Raw genomic sequence first — 11,409 nt, 5'->3', positions numbered from 1 at the left:
TTCCTGCTGTCTTCAGGCCAGCTTGGATAAGCAAAAATAAAGGTGCTCAAAATCAGCTGTCACTCTTAAAACATATTGCCAGTGACACCGTACAGTGGTAACAGTGACATAGAACAGACATCTTGTTGACATTCAGAGGCTCTGCCAGCCTGGTATTGAGTCAAGGGGGAGTCTCAAAGGCTGAAAGAGCTTGCACACTTCTGCTCCTTAGCTGTAATGAAAGCATTCCATCAGGCAAGTCCAAGGACTTAGGTTCTGTGTGACTTCTAGCTTCTTGCATACAAGATGGCATTCTTGGTCCTGCTTGTTTAGTTTGGGTGATATGTTAGCCCCAGATGGAGAGCAGCTTGTGGCTCTGTTGTCCCCACAGATGCACCAGGGACATGGAAACACAGTTCCTCCCACCTTACCTAGGAATAGGCTGATTTACCATGGCCTTTTCCACAGTTCTCAGCCAGAGTGAACAAAACCAGTGCTGTACCCACTCTTCACCCTTCCTTGTCCACTCTAGTGGTGGGGAGGACCGGGCAAGCAGCCCCTGTGAGGGGACTCAGCAAGGTGCAGAAACCTTGAGTACAGTTTCTGGGTGAAGGGATGGAGATGGCAGGAGGTTGTGGGTGACAGAGCACATGGTGTCCTGGATGAGAAGAGATTTTCTCCTGCAAGTCCAACAGGCAGGCTCTCAGGCTGGGAGCAGTGAGGGCCCAGGGTCCAGGTCCTGGTTCTGTCAGTTCGTAAGTGGTATAACAAGGAGTTGGCATCTTCATCCAGCCACCCGGAGGGCACATCTGCCCCACTATCTGTACAGGGGAACTGACCCACTACCTGAGCCAGAACTTCAGCTGGTGTCAATGACATAACTTGGCTGAACTCAGGGGGGATTCCACTGACTAATATCAGTGGATTGGTCTTGGGGCCGATTTTGTTCAATATCTTTATCAACAACCTGGAAGGAGACTTTCCAGGGAGTCAGTCCTGGGGCTGATTTAGTTCAATATCTTCATCAATGACCTGGAAGATGGTATAGACCTGCAATTTTGCATGTGACATCAACCTGGGGAGAGTAGTAGACACACTGGAGAATAGGGCAAGGATTCAGAGAGACCTTGACAAATTGGAGGACTGGACCAAAAGAAATCTTATGAGGTTCAATAAGGATATGTGCAAAGTCCTGCACTTAGGATAGAACAATCCTATGCACTAGGACAGGGTAGGGGCTGACTGGCTGGGCAGTAGCTCTGTGGAAAAAGACCCAGGGGTTACAGTGGACAATAAGCTGAACATGAGCCAGCAGTGTGCCCTTCTTGTTGCAAAGAAGTCTAATGGCATATTGGGCTACATTAGTAGGACCGTTGTCAGCAGATCGAGGGAAGTGATTCTTCTCTCTATTCAGCACTGGTGTGGCCACATCTGGAGTACTGTGTTCAGGTTTGTCCCCGTGTGCGCCCCGCCCCCCCCGGGAAAAGATGTGGACAAATTAGAGAGTCCAGCAGAGGGCAATGACAATGATTAGGGAGCTGGGGCGCACGACTTCTGAGGCGAAGTTGAGGGACCTGGGCTTATTTAGTCTGGAGAAGAGAAGACTGAGTGGGTATTTAATAGCAGCCTTCAACTACCTGAAGTGGGGTTCAAAAGAGAATGGAGCTGGACTGTTCTCAGTGGTGGCAGATGACAGAACAAGGAGCAATGGGCTCAAGTTGCAGCAAGGGAAGTTGAGGTTAGATATTAGGAAAGACTTTCTCACTAGGAGGGTAGTAAAGCACTGGAACAGGTTACCCAGAGAGGTGGTGGAATCTCAATCCTTGGGGGGTTTTAAGACCTGGGTAGACAAAGCCTTGTCTGGGATGATCTAGTTGGGGATGGTCCTATTTTGAGCCAGGGGTTAAACTAGATCTCCTGAGGTTCCTTCCACCGCTAATTTTCTATGATTCTGTGTCAGGTGGGATCTGGCCTATGTTTCTTGGTGCTGCTCTCTGGACACTACCAGCAGAGCACTTGTCTGGTGTCACATACACAGGCCCAGACTGTGGTGTTCTTGCATATTGTGAGCAGTGCTTTACTGTGCAAGGTCCTGCTTATGCAACCGATTTCTGTGGTGGAGCAGAGCCCCATCTAGCATGCATTAAAGGGGGAGGGGGAAGTATCTGGCCTTTTGTGCTTGGATAGGGGTGTGTGATCCTCAGTGCAATTCACAAGGGATTTTGCTGAAAGGGGCTGGGTCAGGCAGAGGGTGACCCCAGCCTCAGAGGGTACTGCACGGAGGCTCTCCCAGCTGGTCATCACCTGAATGACCACCTGCATGCCATGCAGACACACATACCTAGCTGGATTTGTTCCTGGAGGGTTGGGGGTCTGTATACTTCTTTGCTGAGCCCAGGGCCCTGCTGGGACAGGAAGAGTCACTGTAGAAGCAGACTGAAAACCCAAATTGGCCCCTGTCTCAGACTGTGGGCAGGTCTCTGTGCTCCTCGGCCTGTCCTCAGGGGAGCAAAACAGTCGGCACTCCACCCTGGAAACTTCCTTTCTTCTGTCTCCCCTGACCCAACTCCTTCCCCTCCACACTCCCCATGTTTCTCCTTTTCCTTCTAGCCTCTCTCTACTTCCTCCTCCTCCCTGGTTCCCTCTCTGCCTTTGACCCGTCCATCCCATCTCCAGCCCAGTCCTCACCTGCCTGTGCCATCCCTACCCTCTTGAATTTGCAGTAGGCCCTTGGTTGTTTCACAGCACCTTCCGTCCTAGTTCTCCAGTTCTACACTACAAGAGATCCTCTTTCTACCTACCTTGTTGCACCAGTACATCCCCTCTTCCCCCCCTCCCCACGATGCTGTCCTTCCCGTGGGATATGACAGACCGAGAGGTACGCTAGTGCTCACTGATACGCTGTCGCTTCTGCTTCATCGTAAAGCACAGGAACCTGAACTCACTGTAGCTCTGCTTCCCACCGGCCCGCTCTCAGCACACTGAGTTCCTCCCCTCCCCACCTCCTCCTGTCCCCCTTTCCGGCTGGCCCTGGCTGCCTTTCTTTAGTTTTGCTTTGCAGCACCATGTTGTGATGTGAGCGGTGAACTGTGGTCCCAGCTGCCGTTGGCCACCGAGTGTGTCTGGAAACCCCAGGGGTGGGGGCGCAGTGACCACTCTCCTTTGTTACTTCACTCTTGCAGGGCCTTTGTGTATCTCAGCAACCTGCTGTACCCAGTGCCTCTGGTCCACCGCGTCGCCATTGTCAGCGAGAAAGGGGAAGTGAAGGGGTTTCTGCGTGTAGCAGTCCAAGCCATCTCAGGTATGACCAGCCAGCAGCTCAGGACTGCCAGCAGCAAGCAACTGCCCTGTGGTCTGGAATGACTACACCTGCATAAGCTGGGAAAGGCAATGGGGCTCCATCTCCTTTTGGTCCTAGGTTTATCATGGATAGAGCCTGATTTGGGTGGAACTGACTCCACCTGATAATTATCTGTCACTTTACACTTAAGAACATGCTGAATCTGAAACTGATGAAAATTAAGGGCCGTTTTGGGTAGGTAAAGGCAGGCAAATATGACCATTCCCAACACATACACGCACATTCAAACACGGATGTAATCTAACACAATGATTCTTTTGCAAAGAAATTGAAAACTGTGCTGCATTGTTTCACAGTCTTACAATCTGAACTCTAATCCACTCCATTATACAAGTAAAACCATCCTATTGTCTAGTAGTATCATATATGAAATGAGTGAATGTATGAATAGCTGTGAACCAGTGCAGAATTTCATAGTTTCATAGTAGTTTGGGATCAGAAGGGACCTGAACAGATCATCTAGTCTGACCCCCCACCACTGGCAGGAGCACACGCTGGGAATCACACAACCCCAGACAGGTGTTTGTTCAACTTCTTTTTTAATTTACCCGAGGTAGGAGTGAGGACCACTTCCCTAGGAAGTTGGTTCCAGATCCTAGCCACCCTAACAGTGAAATAGTGCCTCCTAATTTCTAACCTGAACCTATTCTCCAGCAGCTTCTAGCCATTGTTCCTCATCACCCCAGGCACTGCTGGGGGGAATAGGGCCCTTCCTATTTGCTGCTGATCTCCCCTAATGAGTTTGTAGGTAGCCACCAAATCCCACATCAGCCTCCGCTTGCTGAGGCTGAACAGGTTCAGGTCCCTCAGCCTCTCCTCGTAGGGCCTGCCTTGTTGCCCTCCAACCAAGCGGGTGGCCCTCCTCTGAACCCTCTCAAGGCAGGCCACATCCTTCTTAAAGTACGGCACCCAGTACTGGATGCAGTACTCCAATTGTGGCCTGACCAATGTCGCGTAGAGGGGGAGTATCACCTCTCTGGACCGGCTTGAGATGCATCTTTGGATGCACGACAAGGTGCAGTTGGCTTTCCTGGCTGCGGTATGACATTGGCGGCTCATGTTCATCTTGAAGTCAATAATGACTTCAACATCCCTTTCCACCTCTGCTCACAAGGGGGGAGCTCCCCAGCTTGTATGTATGCTGTGGATTCCTTCTCCCCAGGTGCAGCACCCTGCATTTATCTACATTGAACCTCATCCTATTACCATCCACCCACTTCTGTGGTCTGTCTAAATCTAATTGCAGCCTCTCTCTCTCTTCGAGTGTGCCTACCTCTCCCCACATCTTGGTGTCATCGGCAAACTTGGACAACGTGTTTTCCACCCCCTCGTCCAAGTCGCTGATGAAGATGTTGAACAGTGTGGGCCCCAGGACCAAGCCCTGGGGGACCCCACTATTCACATCCCACCAGGTCGAGTATGACCCGTCCACCACCACTCTCTGGGTGTGCTCCATCAGCCAATTTTTGACCCATCCAACTATGTAGGCATCAATGCCACAGTCGCTCAATTTATTAATGAGAATGGGGTGAGAGACAGTGTCAAAGGCCTTCTTAAAGTCCAGAAAGACTAGTCCATGGCTACACCATCATCCAGGGATTTAGTTACCTGGTCATAAAAGGCCATCAGGTTGGTCTGGCAGGACCTGCCTTTGATGAACCCATGTTGATTTCCCTTGGGCATGATCTCCCCTGCTGGCCCCTCACAGATGTGATCCTTGATAATTATTTCAAGGATTTTCCCCTAGACCGATGTGAGGCTTATGGGTCTATAGTTTCCTGGGTCCTCCTGTCTCCCTTTCTTATAAATGGGGACCACATTAGCTAGTTTCCAGTCTCTGGAAACAATCTCCAATTGTTTGCCAGATCTCTGGAGCAAAGGCCAGGAAAGCACTTCTTACAACATTTCCACTGCTTCACATGGGATTCACTGATCTTCATCAAATTCTTCAGCTGGAGACCATTCAAGAACACTTGAATGATGAATTTCAGGAAGCAGTGTATGAAAGAGAGAAATCTTGTAAATTTTGATTCTAGCATCGGATCTGCTTTGGGAATGAGTTTTCCAGCCTTCATGTAATGTCTTGCTGTGTTCTTTTTCCAGCGGATGAAGAAGCCCCAGATTATGGTTCAGGAGTACGACAGTCAGGGACAGCCAAAATATCTTTTGATGATCAGCACTTTGAGAAGGTACAGTATGGAAATCATCATGGGGTAAACATCTTCCTGTGAATTTAAGTCCAGCTTGCCATGGTGTACACTGGGTCTTGATATCTACCAATATATAATAGTGAGTATATTTCTCATATGACCTCAAGGTGCAAATAGGATGCACTTGAGCTTTAGGATAGGAGCATGAGTAAAAGGTAACCTTCTCTGTAATTCTATGTGTTATCCTCGGTCACATCTGTACAGAATCAATGACCATAACAGCCAGCCAAGACTGTGACGTGGGTACCCACCCACACTAAATAGAACTGGGATTTCTGACTCATTTCACAGTGAACATCTCTTCGTGACTTGCACTCACTAGGGAATCTAGTTTAGTTTTGAAACAGTGACTAAGGGGCAAAAAGGGTCCCTTTATCATTACTAATCCCTGGGGCCATTTGACCCATGTCCCCTTGGGCCAGTCTGTTTACCATTGTTTGATGTTCAGATGTCACTTTCAAAGAATTGCTGCTGTTGTAATGATGAAGGAGATAAAAGCTATAACACTATCATGTTCAGCTAAATGAATCACCCATGCTCAGATACTTATAATGAAGGAAAAAGCAGCCATTCCAAAGATTAGCACGCTCCCAACACACATTAACAAGGTAGCAATGCCTTGGTCCAAGGTTGTTAGTCCCCTTCACTGTGGTCTCTAATCCATTTTTTTCTGGGCAATTCGTAGTTCCAGTCTGAGTCCTGTCCCCCAGTGGGAATGTCTCGTTCAGGGACCTCTCAGGAGGAGCTGCGGATTGTTGAGGGACAGGGACAGATCACTGACATTGGCCCTTCAGCAGATGAAGTCAACAACAACACCTGTGCAGGTAAAGGGACTGCTTTAAATCACAGTGGAGGACAGGGGAAAGCTGTGTGCTCAGTAGGAGAAAAATCAGTGTCTGACCTCTCACTAGACCCTTCTTTTTATTTCCATCCATCCCCTCAGTAAAATGGTGGGGCAACTCAAGTTTTGTCACTCATTCAGTTTATCTGGTCTAATTTTTCACCAAGCGTTCATCCATGACTCCTTGGCTTATATAGGTGGGGCTCCATGGGGGGGTCTCACATTTGAATACTAGCCAGACTCAGGACTGCTTAGCTCTAAGATCACATGAGTCCAGGATAGCTACTATCTTTGTTGAATCATCCTTTTATAAATTATAAAGATCTAGATCCTCACCTGGCCTGGATGTATCATAGGAAATGCTTGTACTGATATGTGTAATGAAGACATTCAAATGCTGACTACTAATGTCTCACTTCCCTTCCCAGTAACTCCAGAGGACCTCCTCCTGGACAGTCCAGAAAAAGCTGCTGTGGATGGGCCTTTGGAAGCAGCTCTGGACCATCTGAAGTTGGGCTGCATTTTTACCTTTAGAGTGACTGTTCTTCAGGCCTCAAGCATCTCAGCAGAATATGCTGATATCTTCTGCCAGTTTAAGTGAGATGTCACTGCCTCCCTGTGTCCTGCTGACATTCATTCCCCATCACCCCTTGTTCTCATTCCCTTTTATCCTCAGTCAGAGAGCTGCAACCCCAGGGCAGGGTTATAAAGAGATAGCACGGGGTTGCTGGCATCTTGCTTTTCCTATATTTGAGGTGGGATGGGAATGGTTTCCTGGGAGGAAGTCTCTAGGCAGTCCTGGTATGGGAAAGGGTTGTAACCAGACATAGATTTTCCACACTGTCATCTTGTATTCTTAATTTTTGTCTTGGGCCTAATGAAAAAGGAGTTAAAACCAACAGAGAAGTGACGGGTGGAAAGTGAATCTAGTTATTGACATGGGACCTACCCCAAAGCCTGCTTAAGTCAGTGGGAGTCTTTCATGGACTGTAGTGAGCTGCAGGTCTGGCCCATGGAGAGCATGTGTTGACTTTCTATAGAAGCCTACCTGAACTTACTGTGAGCAGCCTGCCCTGGCTGGGAGGGAGGATATCATCTTACTCTTTTAGACCTGGGGTTCCTCTACTCTAGCTCCCATCTCCTGTCAATCCCCTTTCTTCTGTCAATCCCATTTCTCCCTGCCAAATCACTGTAGTGTTGTTATACAGCTTCTCTAACAATCTTTTTCCTGTCACAGCTTTATCCATCGCCACGATGAGGCCTTTTCAACTGAGCCATTAAAGAACACAGGACGCGGGCCACCTTTGGGCTTCTATCATGTCCAGAACGTTAGTATCACATCCCAGGCTGTTTTCTCTATGACATATAACATTCAGGGTCTGCCCAGGACGTAATACTTTCTGTTCTGCTGTCTCTCTAAACTAAAGATCTGAAAACATTCTTCTTGGTAATGCATGCATGCATTTCTGTCAAGAGTCTTGATCAGAGAATATGGAAGGTGATCCTGCGAGTAAACATGCTCAGCCCAGGGTTTGAGAGGTTGCCACTCACATCACATTTCAACAGCTGCTGGCAACAGGAAACCATGTTTTTTGATGGAGAAGGGAGCAATGTGGGTATCCGCTTGACTGCCTCAGTCCATTCTGCCTTGCACCAAGTGACTGTCCCTGGCGTGCCCCACCTGAGAGAACCTATCCTTGTTAAAAAGTCAGAGTCTTATCTAGACCAGTGGGTGTTTCTTTGAGAAAAAAAGACTAGCAGCAAAACCCAAGAAGGGTAGGAGGAAAACCAACAAATGAAGATTAAGACTGAGATTAGGAGCCCAAGCTTTCTAGAGCTCCCTATCTAACATGTCATGCTCTGAGCCATCATGGGTGGTAGTCTCCAAAGTGGCCAGAGATCTCAGACTGGCCATAACCATGGTTTTCACGGGTGGCAGGTCACCTCAGGTCTAAGAGCTGATGGGTCAGTTCAACAAAAGTAAGACATAGACCTGTTTTCCCTGGGTAGTGGGGGAGGGTTGTTATCCTCCAAACTTTCCTATTGTATGTCCACTCTCTGCAGACTGCAACCATTTGTGGCAGCCTTTTCACAGTCCCAACCCGCCTGGAAAAAAAATGGAAAACCAGATTCAGTGAGAAGGATAACTGTCATTAGTTAAGACCAACTTGACTTGTATTCCTGGAGTTCTGGCTCTTCACATTTAGTTCAGTATAATAAATCCCTCCTTCAAGAATGTGGCCAAGAAAGATTTTAGTGCTTTGGATTCTCAACTGATGGCTGCTACAGACCTCTCTCTGGTAACTCCTGATGACAGCTCCAGATTTTCTGGATGCTGACAGCTTCTGTGAGGAGCTGCTGTCCAGGCTCACCACTCTGCAGTGGAAGGCCAGCCAGTATTATGTAGAACACAACCATTGCTAAGGCTTGCCCTTCCTCTGCTTTCTCCTCTTCCTCCTTTGGAGGTCCTATTGGCTTTGAGGGAATCAGCTGAGCAACATTATGTGGACATGTGATGTAAGCAAAAGCCCATTAACCTGGTGAATTGAGCCTGTTTCCTTAGAGAAATGTCATTTACCGGTAAGATGGCTTCCTGTGCCTTAATTGCTAGTCAAACTGATATGTAACCTAATAAAAATGCTGTGATTCAGCCAAAGCATTTAGCAAGTTTTTAACCTGAAACATGCAAGTAAATTCACAAGGCATTTGCTTGGACACTGTAGGCAAAGAACTGGTGAATGGGAGATTGCAAATGATTTGCAAGCTCTCATGTTCTTGGCTTGGCATGATTAGTATTATAGAGATTTTTATTGGCTTCTTTAAAGCTTTGTTATTTGCCTCCTCTCCCCCTCCCCCCCAGATTGCGGTAGAGGTGACAAAGTCATTCATTGAATACATCAAGAGCCAACCGATTGTATTTGAGGTGTTTGGGCATTATCAGCAACATCCCTTCCCGCCTCTCTGCAAGGATGTCCTCAGGTGAGCATGCTCTGCAGAAGCTGGGAGGGGTGAACAACCAGAGCATGGGAGACTCTCAGGCATGGGAGCCAGAGCCTGAACTGAAGTCTATCAAAATCAGTACAAGTCTTTCCATGGTTTTCAGTGGGCTTTGTGCAATGAGTCCTCAGTATTTATAGCATAGCAGTACCAAATTCTGAGGCACAATGGAAGGTTTCTAGCAGCTAAGACACCATGGTTCTTCTGCTCCTCTATCGTGTCTAAAAACACAGATGAATCTTGCTGAGTGCTTGGCCTTGGCACCCTCTTGTGGCAGTGAGTTCCAAAAATCTACTTCCAAATTATATGAGAAAAACAAGCTCTTTAAACTGTTCCAAATTTGTTGCTTTCCATCCTCACAGAGCACCCCGTTGTTCCTGCTCTTTTGTTTATAGACAGTTCATTCTTTTACTTGAGCCCCTTCTCTCCACAGCCCTCTAAGACCATCTCGACGCCATTTCCCCCGGGTCATGCCATTGTCCAAACCAGGTAAACCACTGTTTTTTTTTCCTTTTCTCAAGCAGATTAGGCTTCACAAGTCACAGTTTGGAAGCAATAAGGATTAGGAAGAAAAGGTCACCCTTCACTCGATTGTTGTACCTGTCTATACTATTCTGTGCAGAGAGGGTTTGCACTGGGGCCAATGGGAGAGGGCATCTCATTAACAGGGTAAACGGGCATGTTTTGGGGTATGATGCCATTTTGCTTGACTCATTGCATGAAGATGGCAGTTTTAAATTGTGTAGTACCTGTGAGAAAAGGCCATTTCAAGCTGTACACTAGCTGTTAGTCTCAATGTACTTGATGTATGCATAGAGAGAAACAGGTATGGAGAGTAGCTTTACAGCATAGACATCCATAAAAGGAAGTCCTGTGTGTCAGGCATGGAAGGAGGTATTTATATCAGTGAATTTAGCATCAGGCAGCTTGAATGGGGGGACAGATATATTGCCAGCTTGGAGCTGCGTGCACAGGCCCTCCGGCTGCATGCTGTTATGAAGCCCACCTGATTCCAGACACCCTTTGTCTTTCATTTGCAGTAGAGGACAAATAGAGGAGGCTTGAATGTAAAGCAGTGTACTGGTTGCAGCAGCGTGGGTGCTGCTTTGTGAGCAATTGCTAGCCAAGGGAAGTTTTTACTGGATTGGTGTTTTTATTCTGCTATAACTCAGTAGGAGATGCAGGCCTCAGCAAATCCTTGATCCTTGCAGCATCAAGAAACTTGCCATTTTGAACATGACAGTTCTGTGTGTTAGGCTCTGGTTCCCTCACATCCAGGGTTACCTTTGACACACTGAACATCTGTCTCAATCTAACACGCCTTCCCAGTGCCTTCACTTCCACTTCAGTGCCCTCATCCCATTACAATGTCTCCACAAGGAGCCATTTAGTAGCTCCTGCTTGCATGGCAGCTTCTAGCAATGAATGTTCTCACTCCCACAGGAAAAGTTTCAGTTCCGGGTGGTGTATGCAACCCTTGCTCTCCCATCCCTTTTTTGGGACAACATGCATTTCCCACACTTCTAGCCATGCCCTGACACCTCAGTAATACATATAATGGGAAATCTGAGTAAAGGAGTGGCATGGAGGGATGCAGAGGGGATGAAGCTTGCAGCACAGTATCACACCCTGTCTCAGAAGCATAGAACATTAGAGTGAGAAGGGACCTCAGGAGTTCATCCAGTCCAACCTCCTGCTCAAAGCAGGACCATCCCCAGCTAGATCATCCCAGCCAAGGCTTTGTTGAGTCAGGTCTTAAAAACCTCCAAGAATGGAGATTCCACAACTTCTCCGGGTACCTGGGTCTCCCGTCCCTGTGTGCCCATGTGCTTCCTGCTCGCACTGTCTGTCCAAGTGCATAATGGCTTTGCTTTGTGTTGGGTTTTCTGTTTGTTCTCCTTCCCTCCACCTTGAAGAGCATGACAGATCCATCCAGCTGATTAAGCACTTGGTGCCTGACGTGCTGGCTGGCTCGCTTCTGGATAAACTGTCTGGGCATGCGCTCTCTGCAGCCAGTGTGG

The 11,409-nt window shown here is 47.8% G+C and overlaps 1 protein-coding gene across 1 annotated transcript in view; it reads left to right on the top strand.

The window, feature by feature from the left end:
* The window catches only part of KIF1A (kinesin family member 1A), a 119,034-nt gene that overhangs the window by 67,486 nt on the left and 40,139 nt on the right, over positions 1-11,409 (top strand). Inside the window, 7 exon segments of the mRNA XM_025209264.1 lie at positions 3,162-3,280; positions 5,444-5,529; positions 6,236-6,374; positions 6,820-6,988; positions 7,629-7,719; positions 9,252-9,370; positions 9,822-9,877. Of these exon segments, the coding sequence (XP_025065049.1) occupies positions 3,162-3,280; positions 5,444-5,529; positions 6,236-6,374; positions 6,820-6,988; positions 7,629-7,719; positions 9,252-9,370; positions 9,822-9,877 (779 nt within the window).

The sequence above is a fragment of the Alligator sinensis genome, unplaced genomic scaffold (genome assembly GCF_000455745.1).
Source record: "Alligator sinensis unplaced genomic scaffold, ASM45574v1 scaffold237_1, whole genome shotgun sequence".
Lineage (NCBI taxonomy): Eukaryota > Metazoa > Chordata > Crocodylia > Alligatoridae > Alligator > Alligator sinensis.
Note: the sequence above shows the minus strand (reverse complement) of the source record. Positions and strands in the feature narration are given on the sequence as shown.